The sequence below is a fragment of the Marmota flaviventris genome, chromosome 15 (genome assembly GCF_047511675.1).
Source record: "Marmota flaviventris isolate mMarFla1 chromosome 15, mMarFla1.hap1, whole genome shotgun sequence".
Taxonomy (NCBI): Eukaryota; Metazoa; Chordata; class Mammalia; order Rodentia; family Sciuridae; genus Marmota; species Marmota flaviventris.
This window is the reverse complement of record NC_092512.1, coordinates 2,598,921-2,617,802: the sequence shown is the minus strand read 5'-3', so window position 1 is coordinate 2,617,802 and position 18,882 is coordinate 2,598,921. Positions and strand designations below refer to the sequence as shown.

Below are 18,882 nucleotides of genomic sequence, written 5' to 3'. Positions count from 1 at the left end.
GATGGCCTTACGATTCCACGGCCCGCGTGACGCACGACTGTAAGAAAGTGGCATGAGGTGGGTGCTCCTGGGGCTCCTCTCTAGACTGCACGGGGGATGCCTTCTCCCCTGGGAAGTCCACACCAGCAGGTGATGCTGGCCGTCCCCAGAGGGTGGCAAATCACACACCCAGGGCTTCCCTCTGCTCCCCGGCCTGCGTGTGGGCCCCACAGGGAATCCCTGGCAGGACTGCGCCTGCCCAGTCCTGGGCCTGTGTCCTCAGCCCTCCTGCCCAGGCCCAGCACTGCAGGCCGGTGGGCTTCCCCCGGGGGGGAGCTCGACCTCAGCCCCTGGCCTCCAGGACAGCACCCATCTGTGGGAGACGACCTCTCCAGACACAGGCTCCTAACGGCCATCTACCTGCTGTACCAGCCAGAAGGCAGGCCCTTCAGGCCTGGGCCATGTGCTTTGTCCCATGCGGCCGCCCAGGGTGAGACATGATGATTCTCAACTTCATGACAGGAAGCCGAGGCTCCCGCAAAGTAGGAAGGTGTCAAGGTCACTTCAGAAAAATGGTGGCACCTCCAAATCTCCATCCAGAGCACACCACAGCTGCTCTGGTGGGGGGCCAGCGGTCCTCATGGGCTCAAAGATAGGGCAGGGCCAAGGCCCAGAGCCCTATCTTGGAGGACACAGAGGTGGATCCTGGGCACCCAGGGGGCCAAGAGGTGCTTCAAATAGGACGGAAGGTGAAGAGCTGCCTGCCCCTTGTGCTGGGCACAGGGAAAGGAGAAGGTGGGCAACCTCTCAGGGCAGCGGTGCTTGGAGGGAGGTGGAGACGGCCTCGAGTCCTGACTCTATGCTGTTGAGACCCCCCACTTCTGACTCCAGGAGCCTGGGTCCTTCGTCCCCCTCCGGCCTGTGAGTGTGTGGGAGCTCCCCACTGGGCCCTGCCTGCTGACTCAGCTGATTGGTGTGGGGCAGCTGCCCAGCCTGACCTGGGCCAACCAGGGTGCTGCCCTGGGCTCTGTTAATGGCAGTCTGGCTCCGGACCCTGGTTGGGAAGTCAGGGTGAGCGCAGCCCGCCTTTCTCTCCAGGTGAGAGAGTGCCGGCGTCCGGAGGGGACCGAGGGCATACGGCAGCCCAAGGGTGGTGCTCAGAGGCCCCTCGTTCTCTTGGGGAGGGCTCCCAGGCCCTCCCAGCTCCATTGCTCCCCTGCACTGCCGCGTGGACGCCGGTCACCTCCGGGCATTTCCTTTGGTTTCTTCTCGTTGTCACCTCTTTGGCGGGGCCTGGAATGGCACCCGGCCCTCAGCAGGCGCCCAGCACTCAGCCTTAGACAAGCAGGCCGTGGACCTCCGTGGGAAACAGTGAGCCAGGGAATCCTCTCCTGACTCGGGTCACGAACCTTGTGTTTCTGCCACTTGTAACAGGAAATCCTGAGGCGCGTGGACACCTGAGGCCTTGGGACAGCCTCCCCGACCGTGGGTGGAGAGGAAGAGGGCCCAGGCCAGACACCTGCTGCCTCCACCATGCTGAGGATCAGAGCCCCTGCAGGTCGCTGGGTCGGGGGGGGGGGGGGGGGGGCGGGGAGGAAGCCGGCCTGGACCTGGGCAGCCCCTCCCATAGAACCCACCTGGGGTGTCAGGGGAAGAGTTCCGCCTCCATGGCCTCTGTCTTTCCCATGCGGGAAAAGGTAGATCCCACGGGACGCCTTCCACCCCCCGAGGAGCTCCTCTAACAACCGTGGGTGCTCTCCCTGCTCAAGGCGTGGTGTGAGCTACCCACTGACCCCTCAGGGAGGCCTGACCCCTGCTGGCAAGGCACTGTGCCCTGCATGCCTGTGGTCGCCATGGGAGGCCCAGCCCTTCTGCAGACGAGGAGACAAGGCCAGGGAGGCCCTCGGCTTCTCCACGTTCACAGCTCTTTGTGCACCCAGGGCAAAGCTAGGTTCTCTGACTGCCTGGATTGGGCTTGCACTCTTCCACGGTCGCCCCAGCTCCTCTTGTGAGCCTCCACGGCATCACATCTTGTCCCCGGAGACGCCATCTGGATGGCAGAGAGGTGAGCTCACAGATGGGGATCTGCCGGTGTTTGCCAGGCTCTCTGGCACCTCCAGATGCTCCCCTCGGCCCACGGGTCCCAGCACTGCCCCAGGAGGCCAGCAGGGGGTGACGGGGTGCAAGGAGGGAGAGGCCATCCCCGCTGCTGGGCCGGGTGCTGGTGAGTGAGTGACACAACTAATTTCCCAAACACCATCTGAGCTGGGCGCATGTTGACGAGGAGGATGCCTTCTACATTTTTAAATTAGAAATTACATTTTTTTCCTGCCAAAATAAAGATGAGAAATCAAATGAATCTGGTTCAAAAAGGGGCTGGAACCAGGGGAACTGTGCCTGCCAGGCTCTCTGTTGAGCAAACAGACTGGAGCCCGGCGCCGTCTGGAGGTGGGTCCCAGGGCCTTGGCGCTGACGGGCAGCCCAGCAGCAGCTCTGGCTGGCATCAGCAGGGCGGGCAGACTCAGGCTGCAGTGCTCAGCTGTGTGCATGACGCTGCCCACGTTGTCACCCCATTCTGCAACTAGGGAACGGAGGCCCAGCCTGGAGGCTCAGAGAGGAGGCTGGCCAGGAAAGGGCTGGGGTCAGACAGGGTCAGAAGGCTCACAGGCTGCCCCCGCCGTGACCAGCCCTGACCGAGCAGCTCCACCGTGGGCTCTGGCTCTGCTTCCCTCTTGGGTCACAGCCGCTCTCTGGCAGGACTGGCTTTCAGGTGGACAGAAGCCCGCAACGTGGGCATCCACGGGCGGCTGCTGGCCTGCTGTCTTCCTTGCTCCTCTGAACACTTTAATTTCCGTGATCTGCAGCCGCTCTTTGTCCTCTCGGCTTCTGGAATGGAGTATGGGAGACCACTGGGGGCTTGTTCTCAGCAGCTCCCAGCCGCCCCCCGGGAGTCCGGTCAGCTCCCCCCCTCTGCCTTCCTCTGGCTGGTTTCTGGCCCCGGGCACCCCTGGCCCAGCTGCTGCCCCTCCACTGCCTCCTGCCACCTCGCACTCCAGGCCTCGGAGGCCCACCTGTCAGAACTCCTGCTCCCTGTGTGCCCACCTGCAGGAGCTCGTCCTGGCTGCACGAAGCCAGAGCCTCTGCAAATTGTCCAGACTCCAAGGAGCAGGGGCAGGCTGGCTGGCGGAGCTCGGCCTGCTGAGACTGGAGATGCTGGTGCCACAGGTGACCCCTCCCCAGGAGGCCTGCCCAGGGCAGTGTGGCACCCACGGCCACAGCTGGGCTGGGCCCAGGAGGTGCAAGCCTGCAGCATCCCCAACAGATGGGCCCTGACTGCCCCACTCTGCCTGCTGCCCTGACCCTGCCACCCCCTTGAAATCATCTGCCAGGCTGTCCCTGGCGCCCTCCAGAATCCTGCACTTGAGCTGCCCCCAAGGCCATTGCTGTGGGGGTTTCTGGCGTATGCAATGAAAGTTTTTGCCACATCCCAGCCACAGATACCCTTCTATGTGAAAGGAGAGGGCTGGTGCCATGGCAGCCTGGCTGGGCTCAGGCTCCAGCCAAGTGGGGAAGGAGCCAAGGCCAAGGGTATGGCCCATGAGCCACTGACAGAACCTTCTCCAAGGGCAAACCGCAGAGATGAGAACAGCAGAGTGACCGCCGGGCCAGGGACCCGACGGGCATGAGTGCAACAGGGGGCAGCATGCGGGGCCTGGGAGGGACAGCAGCCCCACACCCCACTTCCCAGTGCACCAAAGTGTGTGGGGACAGCCACAGAGCCACATGCACACACACACACACACAGGGTGACAGGCACACATATAGTCACACTCTTGATGCAGACCCACAGGTAAACGGGCACTCATGTAGACAGGCGTAGATAGACACAGATACGTGAGTGCACAGACACACCACACACACACACACACACACACACAGATATACACACCTACCCAGAGACAGACACACAGCACAATGCTCAGAGACACGGAGGCAAGTCACACGTGGTTACACACAGAGACACGCATACCAGACTCACTCAGATGGACTACAGACACGTCACACACACAGACTCATGCCACAGCAGGTGAAGGCGGCGGGCCTGTCGCTGGGTCCTGGGTCCCTGTGAGCTGAGGTGGGGGGAGCCCTGGGAGACCAGGGCAGGGGACACAGGCTCTTCCATACTAGTGTGCAGCTCCCCGAGCCAAAGTATTTCAAAGTAAAAGTGATGGGTTTTCAAAATAAAAGTGATCAAGAGAAGGGACAGGGGAGATGGAGGGGGGGCGCCACAGGAAGGAGGGACGCAGGGAGCAGGCTCTGCAGAGAGGGACCAAGACGGAAGGCAGGCAGGAGGGAGGCCAAGGCCAGCAGGAGGGAGAATGGAGGAGGGGGGCAGTGAGTGACCCCAGGAGCAGCTCCCATCCTGTGTGGGCTCTCCCGGGTAACAGCCTGCAGATGGCCAGTCCCTGCAGTCCACGGGTAGGCCCAGGCAGGGAAAAGGCCAAGGTGCTGCCCGGGCTGGGCACTCCTGAGCGTCAGGCAAGAGGGGGCATCCTGGGGACGCTGGCCCTGGGGCCTCAAGGCAGAGGAACCCTGGTGGCTCTCTGCTGCTGAGCCTGGGCCCACGGCCACCTTTCCAGCTGAGCATGACACGGGTGACCAGGAGCGAGCCATGCCTGCCTGCCTCGCACACTGTGGGCTCGTCTCTGCTCCGGCCTCCCTATCCTCCGGGGCCACTCGGGAGAGGGTGGGAGAGACTGCTCCTTTCAGCCCAGCGATTGCTCGCTCCTCGGGAGGGGGCTGCGGTGCTGCGGCAGGAGCAGGTGCTGGGTCCCTCCTCCCTCCTCCCTCCTCCCTCCTCCCTGAGTTCTCTTGACTGCAGAGGGGGGCAGAGGGATTTTATGCAGGGCTGTTCGTTGGTGGCTGTGATCCGCGGCTGTGATGTTACCGCTGCCTGCACAGCTGCCCGTCCACCCATCCTGGGCAGACGTCAGTGGGGCCCTCGGCTCCACCAGGGCAGCAGCATATGGGGCAGGCTGGCTGGGGAGGGTTTGTCGGGGGCAGTGCAGAGAGGTGCAGCCGGGGCACCCAGGCGGCCCCCTGCTCCTCCCCAGAGCCGCTGCCTGGCCCCAGAGCCGGCATGTAGCCCGCCTCGGAGGGGTCCCTGCTGCGTCCTGATAGTCGCCCTCTCCTGTGTGACAGGGCTTCCTCCCAGCAGACGACCCCAGGGACCGTCGCTCTGGAAGTCCATGTGGCTGGGCGGCAGGAAGGCCAGGGTGGATCGCCCCAGCCCTGCAGCAGTCAGTGGCCACACTGCTGGCCCCGCAGAGCCCGTGGTCCACATCCGGGGGTTTTGCAAGCTGGCTCTCCAATGCCGGGTTGTCCCGGGGGCATGGGCCGAGCAAACCTCTTGGTCATTCTGTTGCTGGCCGACGAGGCTCTGTCTCTCTGTTTGGTTCACAAGTCACCACTGAGCCCTTCCCCAGCACCCCGCTGCCCGCCAGGCTTGACCCCCACTGTGGACTCCTAGAGATCTCTCCAGAAGCTTTGACCTTCAGACCCACACTGCTTCAGGGTCCAGTCCAGACCAGGTGGCCTGACCCTGGAGACCCTTCCCTAGGTATGACGTGCCCCTGAGACCTGCACAGCCCCACCCCTGAAGCCCAGGGTGCGAGCCCTGCTCCTCAGTGAGTCCCGAGGCCCTGGCAGAGGCCTGTCTCCATCCCGGGCTCCTTCCCTGAGTGCAGGCCTCTTTTACTGACTGTGGGGACAGGTTGTCCCCGTCCTCCCTGAAGCCTCCCAGGAACCTCAGGCCAAGATGCCCACCTGGCAGAGATGAAGCCACCTGATGTGGGGACAACTGCCTTCCTGCTGGCCTCCTGTGGAGGACAAAGAGCTGGGGTCAGAGACAAGCTGTCCTGTGACTTATGCAGAAGACGCTGCCCTCTGCCCAGTACTGTTTGTCCAAAGACCACTTGGAAGGGAGTCTTGGAAGCTCGCTGAACCCCAGCCATAGTGTGGTTAGGGAAAGAGCCACACAGTGGCCAGGGCAGGTGGCCCAGTGTGAGAGGTGGGTGGCCATGCCCAGCACGGTGGGCCAGGGTAGGTGTCTGCCGGGGTCCCTCCAGACCAGATGGGCCACAGCCTTGTTCCCCAGTCCCCGAGCCCCTGGCTGGGCAGCTGTGCTCCTGGGGAACTTCAGGGCTGGCAGGCCTCTGCCCTCTGCCCTCTGCTGGAGCCCCGGAAAACAGACAGGAGACTCTAAGCCAGGCACGGGTGGTGCACACCTGCAATCCCAGCTGCTCAGGAGGCTCAGGCAGGAGGGCTGAGTTCAACGCCAGCCTCGGAACTCAGTGAGACCCTGGCTCAAAATAAAAAACGAAGTGACTGAGGATGTGGCTTAGTGGGTAAGCCCTAGGGTCAATCCCCAGTACAAACTGACAAACAAACATTATGTGAGCTCCTGAGCCGAGTCAGGGTCTGACTTCGACACCGTGGAGGCAGGGCCTTGCCCTCCTGGCCTCTGCCATGAGAGGCAGTGAGCCTCGGGCCTTCCGCCGTCTGGCAGGGGTGCTCCTAGCGGATGAGTCCCTCTTGCTGCCCTCCTCACTCTAGAGCCTGGGCAGGAGGTGGGAGCTTCCCCCAGCCCGCAGGCTTGCCTCTGGCTGCAGAGGCTCCTGGGATGGACAGAGGCTCAGCCCTGCTTAGGAGAGTTGGCTGAGGCTTAGACGAGAAGCCGGGATTGGGAGCAAGTGGAAGAGGCCATAGCTGCCCACACACCCCTGCCCGAGCGTCAACGAGGGGTACCTGGGCTCAGCCCTGCTGCACGGGGGACAGTTGGCCAGCATCTTGCTGGTGTCTCAGTTCTCAGACCTAATTCACATTGGAAAACCAAGAAGCCCACCTCCCGTAGGCCCCTGTCCCTCAAAGGCCCCAACAGAGGCAAAGGGGTAAGCATAAGGAAGTGAGCTCTATAGGGGTGTAGGCTGAGCCCTGATCCTGGTCACACACTGAGCCCTGCTCCTGGTTGCACACTGAGCCTTGGCGGAGCCCTGATCCTGCTCACACACTGAGCCCTGCTCCTGGTTGCACACTGAGCCTTGGCGGAGCCCCGATCCTGGTCACACACTGAGCCCTACTCCTGGTTGCACACTGAGGCTTGGCAGAGCCCTGATCCTGGTCACACACTGAGCCCTACTCCTGGTTGCACACTAATCAGCTTGATCTGCTCCAGCCTGGAAGCTGGGGGCTGTGGTGGTGGGAGTCTGGTTAAGGAGCCCCTCTACACACTGAGACTCAGGTTCGAGCACTCCTTCCTTCTCTGGGGACAGTGAGTTCCTTGCATATGGGTCAGGGCATTCTGCACCCCAGGGACTCTCTGCGCTCACTTGCTCTGGGCAGGTGGCTCCTAATGATGCCCGCTGAGGTGCCTCCTGAGTTTAAGAGGGGTCCTGCCATTCCAGGGGACCCAGCACTTAGCCTCCACCTCCACCTTGTGGCCTTGAGCTGTGGGTCCTGGGCAGGGCGGTCTCGGGGGGGGAGGTGGGGGGGGCTCTGTCAGCGGGAAGCAGGCGCTGCCCCCCTTCTTCCCGCTGCCCTGGCTTCTCTCTCGACCTCTGGAACTGACGCTGGAAGCCAAGTGAGAGTCACCTCCCTGTCTGGGAAGCGACCCAAGCCATCAAACAGAATTAAGCAATCAAGCCCCTCCTCCCCCCCTGGGTCCCCGGGGTCCTGGGGGCCCAACCAGCAGAGGCCCACTTTACAGTCCTGGGCCTCGGCCAGCAGGGAGGCCAGCAGGGAGGCCAGCAGGGAGGCCAGCAGGGAGGCCAGCAGGGAGGCCAGCAGGCCCTAAGGCTCCAGCACGCCCGTCTCAACATGCCCTCGATTCTTTCCCACATAAATATGCAGCCTTTAAAGTTTAATAAAAACATACCAATTATAAAAGCTATTTACCCAGTCAGATCAATCATGGGCCTGGCGTGTTTATGCCCGAGCACCTGATTTCAGCTCGTAAGTCACTTTTACACCCTCTTTAGGTGCTAACGACCCAAATGAGCTGGCAGCACGTTCGAGTGATGGGGCCACCTACCCTGGCCGCACTCCTTCCTTAGGGCCCGGGAAGCTGGTTGCTCCAGGGTGTGGAGCCTCTGGCCTCAGGCCCACCTCCTCTCCCCTGCAGGTAGGAGCATCGAACTCACCTCCTCCAGGGAGCCCTCCCTGACCACCCCAGGACAGAGGGTGCCCCTCTCCTCTCTTCCTGGACATGAGCAAAGGGTTCAACTTCCCACTGTCTGCAGCCGAGACAGGGGCTCCTGGGGTGGGCACTGGAGGTGCCAGTGGAACAGGGTGGAGGGGGATAGCCAGGCAGGGGGACTGCAGGCCAGTGAGGACCCAGGCCTCCCAGGCCTGGTCAGCCAAAGCCCAGAAGGGAGACTCTGGACCAAGGAGAAGTCTGTGCAGTTTGGGGGTTCAGTGGGTACGCAGCATGGAGCAGAGGGAGGGCTGGAGGGCAGTGTCTGGCTTTAGTCTCGCCTCTTCCTGACCTCCACACTTGAGGCCCGTCTGGACCTCCTGAGCCTCGGTGTCCTCACCTATGATGGAGATTGGTGTGGGTCTGAGCAGTCAGTGGGAGGCAGGCATGTCCTCCTGCCACTCACAAGGTCACGACCAGAGCTGGTGTCCCTCTGCTCTCTGCCTTGGTTCAGTGGTGTCTACCCGGAGGCAGCTCTGCTTGGAGGCTAAGCATACAGAATGATATTAGGGCCACTGGGTTCAGGGTCCCATTTGGCTGGTCATTCAACGTGCAAAGCTGGACAGATCTCTTGGCCTTTTTGTGCCTCAATTCCTTGTGGAAACCCACATGCCACCACAAATACCTTACCTGTATTCAAATGTCTGCTGGATTGCAGATACAATAGCTGGAGCTGCAGTAGCCATGTTGGGTCACAACATAAAGCAAGACCACCAGGCAAAGGCAGCTTGATCTATGGTAGCTGGACCCTAAGGCCTCCACAGTCTAGGGCTTCAGTGCCTGTTGAGGTGTAGACACAATGCAGGGGCCGGCTCTTCCCTGCTCGCAAGCTGTGACGGTGGCAAGTGGTGGACGGTCTCTGTGCTTCAGCTGCCTCTTTCCTAACAGGGACCAGGGACAACTCTGCTGGGGGTCCCTTGGGGATTAGGAACTGGGTAAGCTGTGAGGCCTGGTGCCTGCCATGTGGCAGGGCTCGCCGCAGCTCAGCAAGTTGGCTATAAGTCCTGCCGTGTGCTCCGTGATCAGTTAAGAAATCTGCACATTTTATTCTGCTTAATCCTCTCAGCTTCCTGTTGGAATTTATCAGAAACCTCCACAAAGGTTTCTAATCCACATTTGCAACGCTAAACCTCAGTGGCAAGTCACAGAGACTCAGAACAGCAATGGCCCAGAGAGGACCTGTCTTCCCTTTCCATGGGCCTGGGGGTGGGCAATCCAGGACCGGAGTGGGCTGTGCCACAGGGACCAGGAGCTCCCAGGGACCAGGCTGCTTCAGTCCTGTGGGTGCACTGAGCCACGGAGCCTGCAGTTCCAAAGCCACATCATGGCGCAAAATGGGGGCTGCAGCTCCAACACCACATGCTAGGGCCCAGGAGAAGGGAGGCAGGAGTGGCAACAGACTGCTGATCCTGCTCCTGAAGCTGCCCCTGTCACTGCTCACAGCTCAGTGCCGGGCACAGCAGCATCCAGCTGCAAGGGAAGTGGGCAGGTGGTCTTTTTCTTGTGACTGTGTGTGTGCTGCTGCCCAGTGCCATCCAGGAGGGAGGGCGGAACCGCACAGCAGGACCGCCACACCGACTGACCGGCCGACACTGGGCCCTTGTCCAGCATAGCCGTAGTGGCCTCTCCCGGGAAGATGCCATCTAGCCTAAAGCAGGACGTCTTAACCTCCAGACAGTGACATTAGGAGCTGGGCGATTCTGTGTCCTGGGGCAGGGGCTGTGCTGCGTTCTGTGCCCTGTAGGATCTCAAGTGGCATCCACCCCTGCACCCACTGGGTACCCCTGCCTTGCTCCTGTTGTGACAACCAGAGATGGCCAAACGTCCCTGGCGGGGGGGGGGGGGGTTGTCCCTGATTGAGAACCAATACAGGGACGTGGGAGAAGAAAGCCCTCCAGGAGGGACCGTGTGGGGACTTCCCGGCCCCGGGCCCCACCCAGGAGCGCTGCTCTCCAACCTCCAGGTCTGCAGGCGGGAGGTGCCCCTCCAACCCCCTCTTGCACCATGAGCTGAAGCAGGCCATGGGCGCTGCTCCTGGCTGTGAACCCTGGGTCGACAGCGTCCGGATGATGGTAAAACACCCACCAGAAGCCGGGAATCCAGAGCCAAAGAGCAAGACATGGGGGGGGGGGTGCATTTAAAACCAGGAGAATAGACGAAATGGCAGCTGTTCACAGGAGACAGGAAAATTTTGCATATGGCAGATGCAAGAAAGGTTTCTTCTAATTATTTTGCTACAAATATATATTTTTGTGGGCCCAGGAGAGCCGCTGTCGTGTGGGGAGAACTGCCCATGGCACGCTAAGGGCGGGCATCGTTGGTGCGGGACGAGTTCACAAAGGTCCTCGGCAACGCGCGGCCTCAACTAGACACTGACCAAAACCCACGGCTGCGCGATCCACATGCAGCCAGGAAGGGACTGTGGAGGAGCGTGCTCCCTCCCTAGTAATAACGGAAATGCACATTACGACAAAATTCTCCTCTTATTAACATGGGGAGACACTGAAATGTGCCGATGTCCACAGTGTGCTTTTGGGCTGGAAGCTGCGTGCTTGGGGGCTGAGCCTGGGGGGCTGTGTCGGGGCAGGCAGGGACTCCCGGGAGCAGGCAGCCGGCCACGTGACCACACTTCTAGAAAGGCCCCCCCAAGACGGGCAAGTTAATTGCTTGGCTGCTGTCCCGAGGAAGTGATGCGAAACACAAAAATATATATTTGTAGCAAAATAATTAGAAGAAACCCAAGTGCCTGAACATGGGGAATGTTTAAGTAACCTGTGGTTTATCCACTCGAAAGAATATTACAGCCATTAAAAACTAATGTTCGCTAAGAGTCTGTGCGGAGACCTCGTGCAGGGAAGGAAAGGCAGGATCCTAACAAGACACGATGCGACGCGTTCCAACAGGGAAATGAGGAAATTGGGGCCTGTCAGAGGGGTTGTGAAACAAAGTGCCTTAACCAACGGGCGGGGACCGGCCTGCGGGGACGGCCGGTGTGAGCCCGCCCAGCTGTGCGGTGGGTGCAGGCAGAGCTGCTTTGCTGGCTCCGGCTGTCCCCCAGTGTCTCTCACCCAGACGGCTCTGCTCTCCACAGGACTCACACACGTTTCTGCAAGAGCCCGGCTAGCTGCAAAAGAAATGGCTTGTGGGTGACGATGCCGCGTGACCCAGGACTTCCCTGCTCTTCCTAAGTTGTGAGAAATAATTGACAGTGGGGGGATGCGGGCTTGCTGGCAGCACCCTGTTGTGCTCCCCCAGCCCCGGCCCCTCCCTGGGGTGGGGCAGGCAAGGTAGGTGCGAACTGGCCTCCTAAATCCATTTAGGGAAGGTGTTGGCCGCTGGGGACAACACGGAGCAGAACATGCCCGCCACATTCACAGTGGCATGCCTTGAGTCACACGTGTGTGCGGCAAACGTGACAGATATTTGTGTAAAAGGCTCTTTCCCGTGGCGCCGGCCCCGGGAGTAGCTAGATTTCACATTAACTCCTCTGTCATATCTGGAAGGTCAGCAGGAGTCTCTTTTGAGCCTCTGGTCCCAGCTTAATTATTGGTCAAGTCCTGGTTTGGGTGAGAAGTTTCAGAGTCCTTCCTGCTCTCCGAGGGGACGGTCATGGGCTGGGTGGTGGCTGGTCTCAGATGCTCCCAGTCACACCTACACTCAGCACTCAGAACCCAGGGAAGACTGAGGTCTGTGGGCCTGTGAAAAATCCAAGTCCACGGACAGCAATGAACAGGTCACTCTAGGGCCCTGGGCTGCTCCCCACGTGATCCCCTAGAGACCTGGACAGTAACCCGGAGGCCTTGGGGAAGCACATCTCAGGCCACCCCCTGCATATGTGGCCACAGCCTGCACAGGGCCAGGATCCTGACAGTAGCTGTGGGGTCCTGGCTTTGCTGGGTGGCTTGGGCAGGGACAGGCCTTTTAAGCTGGGCCACACCGGGCCCTCCCCACTGGCCACAGGAGGCTATACTGCTGCTTCCCACCACCAACCCCCGCCCTGTGGGGCTGGTCACATGGATTTGTCTCCTGCCTCTGGGCGAGGGAGTACCCTATTTTCCCTGGCTTTCCCAGGGGTGACTCCCACCCTCCAGTGAGGCCCCCAGTGAGCAGGTCTGCTGTGGGGTGGGGTTGGCCTGCACCCCACCTCAGCTGTGCAAGTCCTCCAGCCGTGGAGGTGGTCTGTGGCCAGGCCACGTGTTGGGAGAGCGTGTGCTACCTAGGCTGGCCAGGCAGAGCGCTGGGGCCTACGCGGAGGGGCGAGGTACGTCCGCAGGCCTCTGGGATCTCTGGGGTTCCCCACGGGCCGAGGTCTCCTCTCAGCCTCAGGAGTCGCTGTGAGCAGTGGGCCCCAGCGCCTCGGGGCTCAGGAGGCCCCTCTGATGTGAGCCTGCTCTAGGAGCAATGTCTGGGTTTCAGGATTCCAGGGGACCAGGTGTGGGGAGCTCCAGTAGCCTCCCGGGGGACTCTGGCTCCATCCTGGTCTGGAAGGTTCTTCTTTACCCTCATGTCGTCGCAGATGCACCACGGGGCTCCCACACTGAGTCAGCTCTGGACAGGTGTCAGGTGGAAAGAATGAGGGTCCCCCCACTGAAGAGGAGGGAGACGGGGACACTACGGGTCCTGCTCAGAGTGATGTCACTGGAGAGAGAGCACTGTGGCCAGACTGCCCACTCCACCTATGAACCTGCCAAACCTAGGGCCAGTGACCAAGTCCCTGTGGCTCAGTCTCTCCAATGGCAAGTGGGGCGGGGCGGCCAGCTGTCCCCTGGATGACAGTGATGCGGGAGGAGTGGCAGCCCTGCATCAGGCAAGGCGTGCTGAGGATCTCTGACTGAGGGGGAGAGTGGGGGCTGCAGGCCTGCCCAGGGAGCGGCAGCCAGCCTGGGGCGCTCTGGAACGTTCTGGAATAGCTGGTCTGTGTAAATGTGGGAGTTAGGGAGTTACTGAAGAGGAGGGGGAGCTGGTGGTGGCAGGAGCAGGGTGCTGGGGCAGGGCACATGGCTCAGGCAGAGGGTCCCAGACCTGGGCTGCCCAGGGGAGATGTGTGTGGTGTGCCCTGAGCAGGGCGGCTGGCGGGAGGGCGTGCTGAGAGCTGGGTGGGCAGGGTCAGGTGGTGCCTCAGGGGCTGCAGAAAGGCTGTGCCCCCAGTGTCACCATGGGCAGCGGAGATGGAAGGGCAGAGGGAGAGGGAGGTGAGCAGGAGCCAGGCTGTGGCAGCCCAGCCTTGTCCTTGACCTCTTTACCCTTGGTGTCTGGTTTGGCAAACGTGTTCACGGCTGTGTAGGCTGATGCCAGGGTGCCCGTGTCCTGGTCCCTGAACCTGGAATGTGTCACCTTATGTGGCAAGAGGTCCTTTACAGATGCAACAGGCTCCTGAGGTGGGGAGAGGACCCTGGGTTATCTGGTGGGCTCAAGGTCATTGCAAGGTCCTTACAGCAGAGAAGCAGAGAGACAGAGCCGAGGTGGGAGGGCTGCCTGGCAGGAGGAGCAGGAAGGAAGCAGCCTTCCCTGGAGCCCCGGCCCTCCCACCTGCACCAGCAAGCTGGCCTTCCCAGCCCAGGGCCTGAAGGAGTGACCAGCGCTGCTGCCAGCCACCTCACCGCAGGCGCCCGGTTCTCCAAGTCAGCAGCAGAGAGGCCAGTGATGGGTAGATCACAGACAGGACAGTCGGGGAAGGAGAGAGGGAAGATGGATAGATAGAACACACACACACTCACACACACTCTCTCACACTCACATTCACACTACACACTCACACACCCAGTCACACCTACACACACTCACACTCACTCACACACATGCACTCACATATACTCACACACACTCACATACACACACATTGAGGCATGCACACACATTCACATACACTCACACACTCACACTCTCTCATACTCACACTCACATTCACATACACACATTCACACACTTGCACTCTCGCACACACTCACACTCACACACACTCACATATACTCACACACACTCACACTCACATTCACATACACACATTCACACAACTCACACTCACATACACTCACACTCACATATACTAACACACTCACTCACATTCACATACACACATTCACACACTCACACATACACTCTCTCACACACTCTCACACTCTCTCACACACTCACACACACTCTCACACTCTCTCACACACTCACACACACTCACACACACACTCACACACTGTCCTCTCAGGACAGCCACAGTGGACCCACCCCGCCCTGCTCTTCTTTCTACAGGAAGCCTGGACCCTCATCTCCAGGAGCGGGCTCTGTCCCTTCTCTGGAGTCTGGAAGGGCCTGTGTCCCCTGTGGAACAGGAGACTCCTGAGGCTCGGTCCTAAAGGGTGACTGGATCTCTGCCTGGCGCTCTGGGCCAGCCTTGGGGCTCAGGCACCTTCCGTGGGGAAGTCCAGGTGCAAATTCCTGCGCCACCTGGGAAGGTCCTGGCCACAGCAGCTCAGCCTCGCGCCCTGCAGGAGGCCTCCTGCACCCTGCCTGTCACAAGCTCCTCTCTGCTCGTGCAGGAGGACTCCAGCCTGAGGCTGCAGGTGTGGGGGTGCTTGGGCAGGACCCCGGCTTTGAGACAGGAGGTCATCTCCTCACCCAGGCAACACTGTCGAGCAAAGGGCCCAGGTTAGGTGCCAGAGAGCTGGGCCTGGCCCAGGGCCTGGCAGGGATGCCAGTCAGCAAGTTGGGGCCTTCCTGTGTTGGGGTCCCAGGACTGTGGGCAGGGCGGCAGCCTCTGGAAGCAAAGGAGATTGTCCTTGGCCACCTGGGTGGGCCTCACCCAATCAGCAGAAGGCCATGTGAGCAGCACTGAGCTCCCAGGGGAAGAAATGAAAGAATCCTGCTTCCTGATAGCAGCGCCCGCACCTGCCGGCCTGCCCTGCAGATATCAGACTGGCCAGTCCAACCACCCTTGGAGTGTGCCTCCCAGGCCTGGAGTCCCATCCTCACGCAGTCCCTCCATCCAGCCTCACCATCGCAGGGTTCCCAGGGTCCTGCCCTCGGCCACGGCATGGGCAGCCCCGTGTGTTCACGTGGACCTGGCCATGCGGTCACACCCAGGAGGTTGGAGGCGGCCCAGCTTGCGCCCAGGAGGCAGACTGCATCAGACACCAAGCTGCCACCCACCTGGGAGCTCAGCAGGCAGGGCCTGGTGGGGCTCTGTAGGCCGGGGAGCCTACAGTGGACGTGTCTGCAGAGCGGCTGCCCTCCCCCAGGCCAGGAGAAAGGGGCTCTGCTGCCGCTTACCTCCTCCGGGCTCAGGGAGGAACTGGCCCTTCTAAGGCCCCTTTGTCCGGGCCAGGCCTCTAGCACCATCCCCCCTTGGACAACTCCAAGCCAGGCTGGCCAGGGGTTCACAGGGAACCCCTCCCCTCCGCCATCTCACATGACCTGGTTAGGAGATGACTGTCCCGTGCTCACCGGGGCATAGGGGGTAGGCAGCCTGAGGACACCATCATGGAATCTGCATGCTGCAGAGGACAGGTGTGCTGGACAGTGGCTGTTCTTCCCAGGTTCCTAGACAGGGCAGGACTGGAAGCCCCTTCTCAGCAGGGGACCCAAGCTGGGGACTGCTGTCTGCCTTTAATAAGAGACCTATTGCCCCCCACTATTCCAGGAGGGGTGTGGCCACTCACCTGAAGGGAAAGGGGGATAGGGAGGGAGGGGGAGAAGGGAAAGCGAGAGGGAGAAAGAAGGGGAGGGAGGGAGGAAGTGAGAGCAAGGGGGAGAGGAGGGAGGGAGAGAGGGAGAGGGAGGGAGAGAGGGAGGGGGAGGGAGAGAGGGAGGGGGAGGGAGAGAGGGAGGGGGAGGGAGAGAGGGAGGGGGAGGGAGAGGGAGAAGGAGGGAGAAAGAAGGGGAGGGAGGGAGGAAGTGAGAGCAAGGGGAGAGGAGGGAGGGAGAGAGGGAGAGGGAGGGAGAGAGGGAGAGGGAGGGAGAGAGGGAGGGGGAGGGAGAGGGAGAAGGAGGGAGAAAGAAGGGGAGGGAGGGAGGAAGTGAGAGCAAGGGTAGAGGAGGGAGGGAGAGAGGGAGAGGGAGGGAGCACGGCGGGGGGCTAGAGAGTGGCCTGGAGAGAAGAGAGCCCTGGCTGGGGCTGCCAGCGGAGGGCGGAGCAGCCTCCTCTGTACTGGCCTAAAGCAGCCTAAGGACCCCGCCCCCCAGCCTGTTTCCCTGGAGCCCCGCCCCCTGGCTCTGCCCACCCTTGTCCTTGCTGGCCTCTGAGTGCCCTGGAGGTCACCTGGCTGGTCCTGAGCCTCCAGCCGGCAGGGGCTTCCCCCTCAGACCCTCCTTCTTTGTCCCTCTTCTTGCCAGTGCCATCCCCGTGTCCTCCGCAGGAGCACAGGGTGGGCAGACCAGAGGGACCTGCCTTCTCTCCGTCCCACCCAGACCTCCAGGATCAGGATGGGGCGCCTCTGAGGCTCCTTGTCCTGTCAGCCCTTGGGGACTTGCCAAGCTCCGGGAATCAAGGGGAGATTCTCACCTGAGCTCAGCAGCACCACATCTTGATCTCCCTCCTGCGCCAGATGGATCCCACTTCCTGCCAGGAGAGGAGGAGTGACAGGCGGCTGTGTCACCTGAGGGCACATCATTTGATGGGAAAGCGCCTTTCCAGGGTAGGAAGGGGGCGGAGTGCTGGGTTCCCTGGGCCACCGTCCCGAGGGGCCCTGACGGGGGTCTGCAGGTGCCCTGCTGGGCTGGGGCTGGGCTGGGAGGATCGTGGGGGTCCAGAAGCATGGCCTCCCTGGAGGAGCGAGAGCCAGAGCCGGCAGAGATCATCCCGGACAGGATCTCTACGGGGTGTGGTATGGCCAGGATGCACCATGGGGTCTGTGGGGGCAGCAGAGTCACTGTCACTGAGGGAGGTTCCTGGAACCCAAGGCCTCGACACGCCCAAGTTCATGACCAGGAAGACTGGGCTCCCGATGCACCACTCCAGCACGTGCCCTGCCCTGGCGGGGCACAGCGTCATAAAGAGTGTTTGCCAACAAACACTGGTCACTTCTGATGTTGTCACCCTGACAGCTGCAGTTCAAGGCCATTTCTGAATTGCCATCACGACCCACCTCAGCTGAGCAGTGTTCTGCTACAGAAGGACTGGGGGACATGAGGAGGTGTCTGAGCCTGCTGGAGTCTCACCTGCCTGTCCTGGACTGGCAGGGACTGAATGTCCACAGTCTGCAGACTCCAGGTCTTCAGGGGAGTGTCCAGGGCCACCTGGGCAGGTTCAGACAGGTCCCAGAACCGCCTTCTCAGAGGTGTCCCTGCCTGGGAGCCCAGCCCCCCACCCCTCCCCAGCGCCCCACAGCTTGCCTGCCAAGGGCTTCCACAGCACCAGTCCCCAACCTGCTAGGAGCCCTCCTGGGGCCCTGGGTGGGGTAAGGAGGTCCTCCTGGCCCACAGCCCCTGCCCCGCCTCGCCCCTGACCTTCTAGTTCCGGTGCAGGTTGGGCTTGTCCTGGCTCCCTAGGAAGCTTGGAAGACCCCCAGCCCCCTCCTGCTCAGCAGCTGCCCCCAGACCTGCGTGAGCCCCTGGCTGGGCCCATCCGGGGCTTCCTCTACAAGCACCCCCAGCGGCCAGGGCAGCTCTCACCCCTCCCTGTCCCCGCCCTCTGTCCACCCTTCCTTGTCCTCCCCCTCTTCCTCTCTGCCCCCTCGTGTTGCCTGGCATCCTGGGAACTCCAAATGTTTGGGGGGCATTCTGCAGTGGTGGGCTTTCTGGCTTTGGAGCAACTGGTCTTACAGCCTGGCACTTGTGCCCTGATCTCCTCAAAGCCCCATTCTGCAGCAGCCCCAGTGACAAAGAAAAGTTGGCGTCACCCACCTGGCAAGTGAGGGGGTGGCAGGCAGTCCCCAGGCCTCCCAGCCCTGAACCTCTTCTATTTATAACACAAGCCCTGCGTCGGCAATTGCTATTCAGCACAGGGGAGGCTGTGGAATAAAATTGTATAACAGAATTTATTCTCCCCAGTCCTCCTATTAAATCTCACCTCAGAACCTGCTCCCAGCCGGGGACCCCGCGTCTCCTCGGGGCAGGCTCACCAGGACTGCCACCTGCTCAGTGCCTCCAGCTGCCAACCCGGCTCACGGCTCACGTCTGCGCCAGGGAGTTCAGATCTGCCTGTCCTTAGGGCGGCCATGGGAAGCTGGGTCCCCAGCTCCGGCAGGAGGCTCCGAGGACCCTGGGGTTTTGGAGGCAGGAGGGGCACGGGCGGCAGCCGGGCATTGCAGGAAACTGGCCTGGGAAGTGGCCAGGGCCCTTCAAGGTCCCGGTCCTCCCACCCCACCCCGTCTACTCCCAGGGTGTGCCCTGGCCTGGGAGCTGCCCTCCTTGTCCCCCACGAGGCCCAGCCCCAGGGCCCTGGGCAGCTCGGGCAGCTCAGTGCTTCCCCGCCCTCCCCCAGCCCGGACCCCAGGGTCCTGGCCATCCAGGGTGGTCGTGGGCTTTGCCTCCGCAGGGTGGACAGCGGGTGTTCAGCAGATGCCTGGGCCAGAGCTAAGAGCCTGGCCTGCCAGGGGAGGTCCCTGGGGGGTCGGTCCCCCTACCCCCAGGGGAGGGGTTTCCACCGCCTTTCCCACAGGAACCAGTTTCTAGCCCCGATAAGGCAGATCAGGCGGCCCGTGAGCTGGCCGGGGAAAGGC

General features: G+C 61.6%; 1 protein-coding gene across 1 annotated transcript; it reads right to left on the bottom strand.

The window, feature by feature from the left end:
- Positions 1–2,272: 2,272 nt before the first annotated feature.
- Positions 2,273–18,166, bottom strand: LOC114101267 (uncharacterized). Its single transcript, XM_027946215.3, has 5 exons — positions 18,065–18,166; positions 17,381–17,458; positions 16,725–17,071; positions 15,668–15,778; positions 2,273–2,865 (listed from the first exon to the last, which is right to left on the bottom strand). The coding sequence occupies exons 3-5, from the start codon at positions 17,018–17,020 to the stop codon at positions 2,622–2,624; spliced, it is 651 nt and encodes a 216-aa protein (XP_027802016.3). The 5' UTR covers positions 17,021–17,071; positions 17,381–17,458; positions 18,065–18,166; the 3' UTR covers positions 2,273–2,621.
- Between the last annotated feature and the right edge of the window lie 716 nt (positions 18,167–18,882).

Excerpts from the sequence above, each read along its gene's own strand:
- LOC114101267 (XM_027946215.3), bottom strand. The coding sequence starts at position 17,020 with ATGATCTCTGCCGGCTCTGGCTCTCGCTCCTCCAGGGAGGCCATGCTT. Across the intron at positions 15,779-16,724 it reads TGTGGTGCTGCTGAGCTCAG|TCCTGCCCTGTCTAGGAACC; the intron begins GTGAGAATCTCC and ends AGGGGCTTCCAG. Across the intron at positions 2,866-15,667 it reads TGCCTACCCCCTATGCCCCG|AAGCCGAGAGGACAAAGAGC; the intron begins GTGAGCACGGGA and ends ACTCCATTCCAG.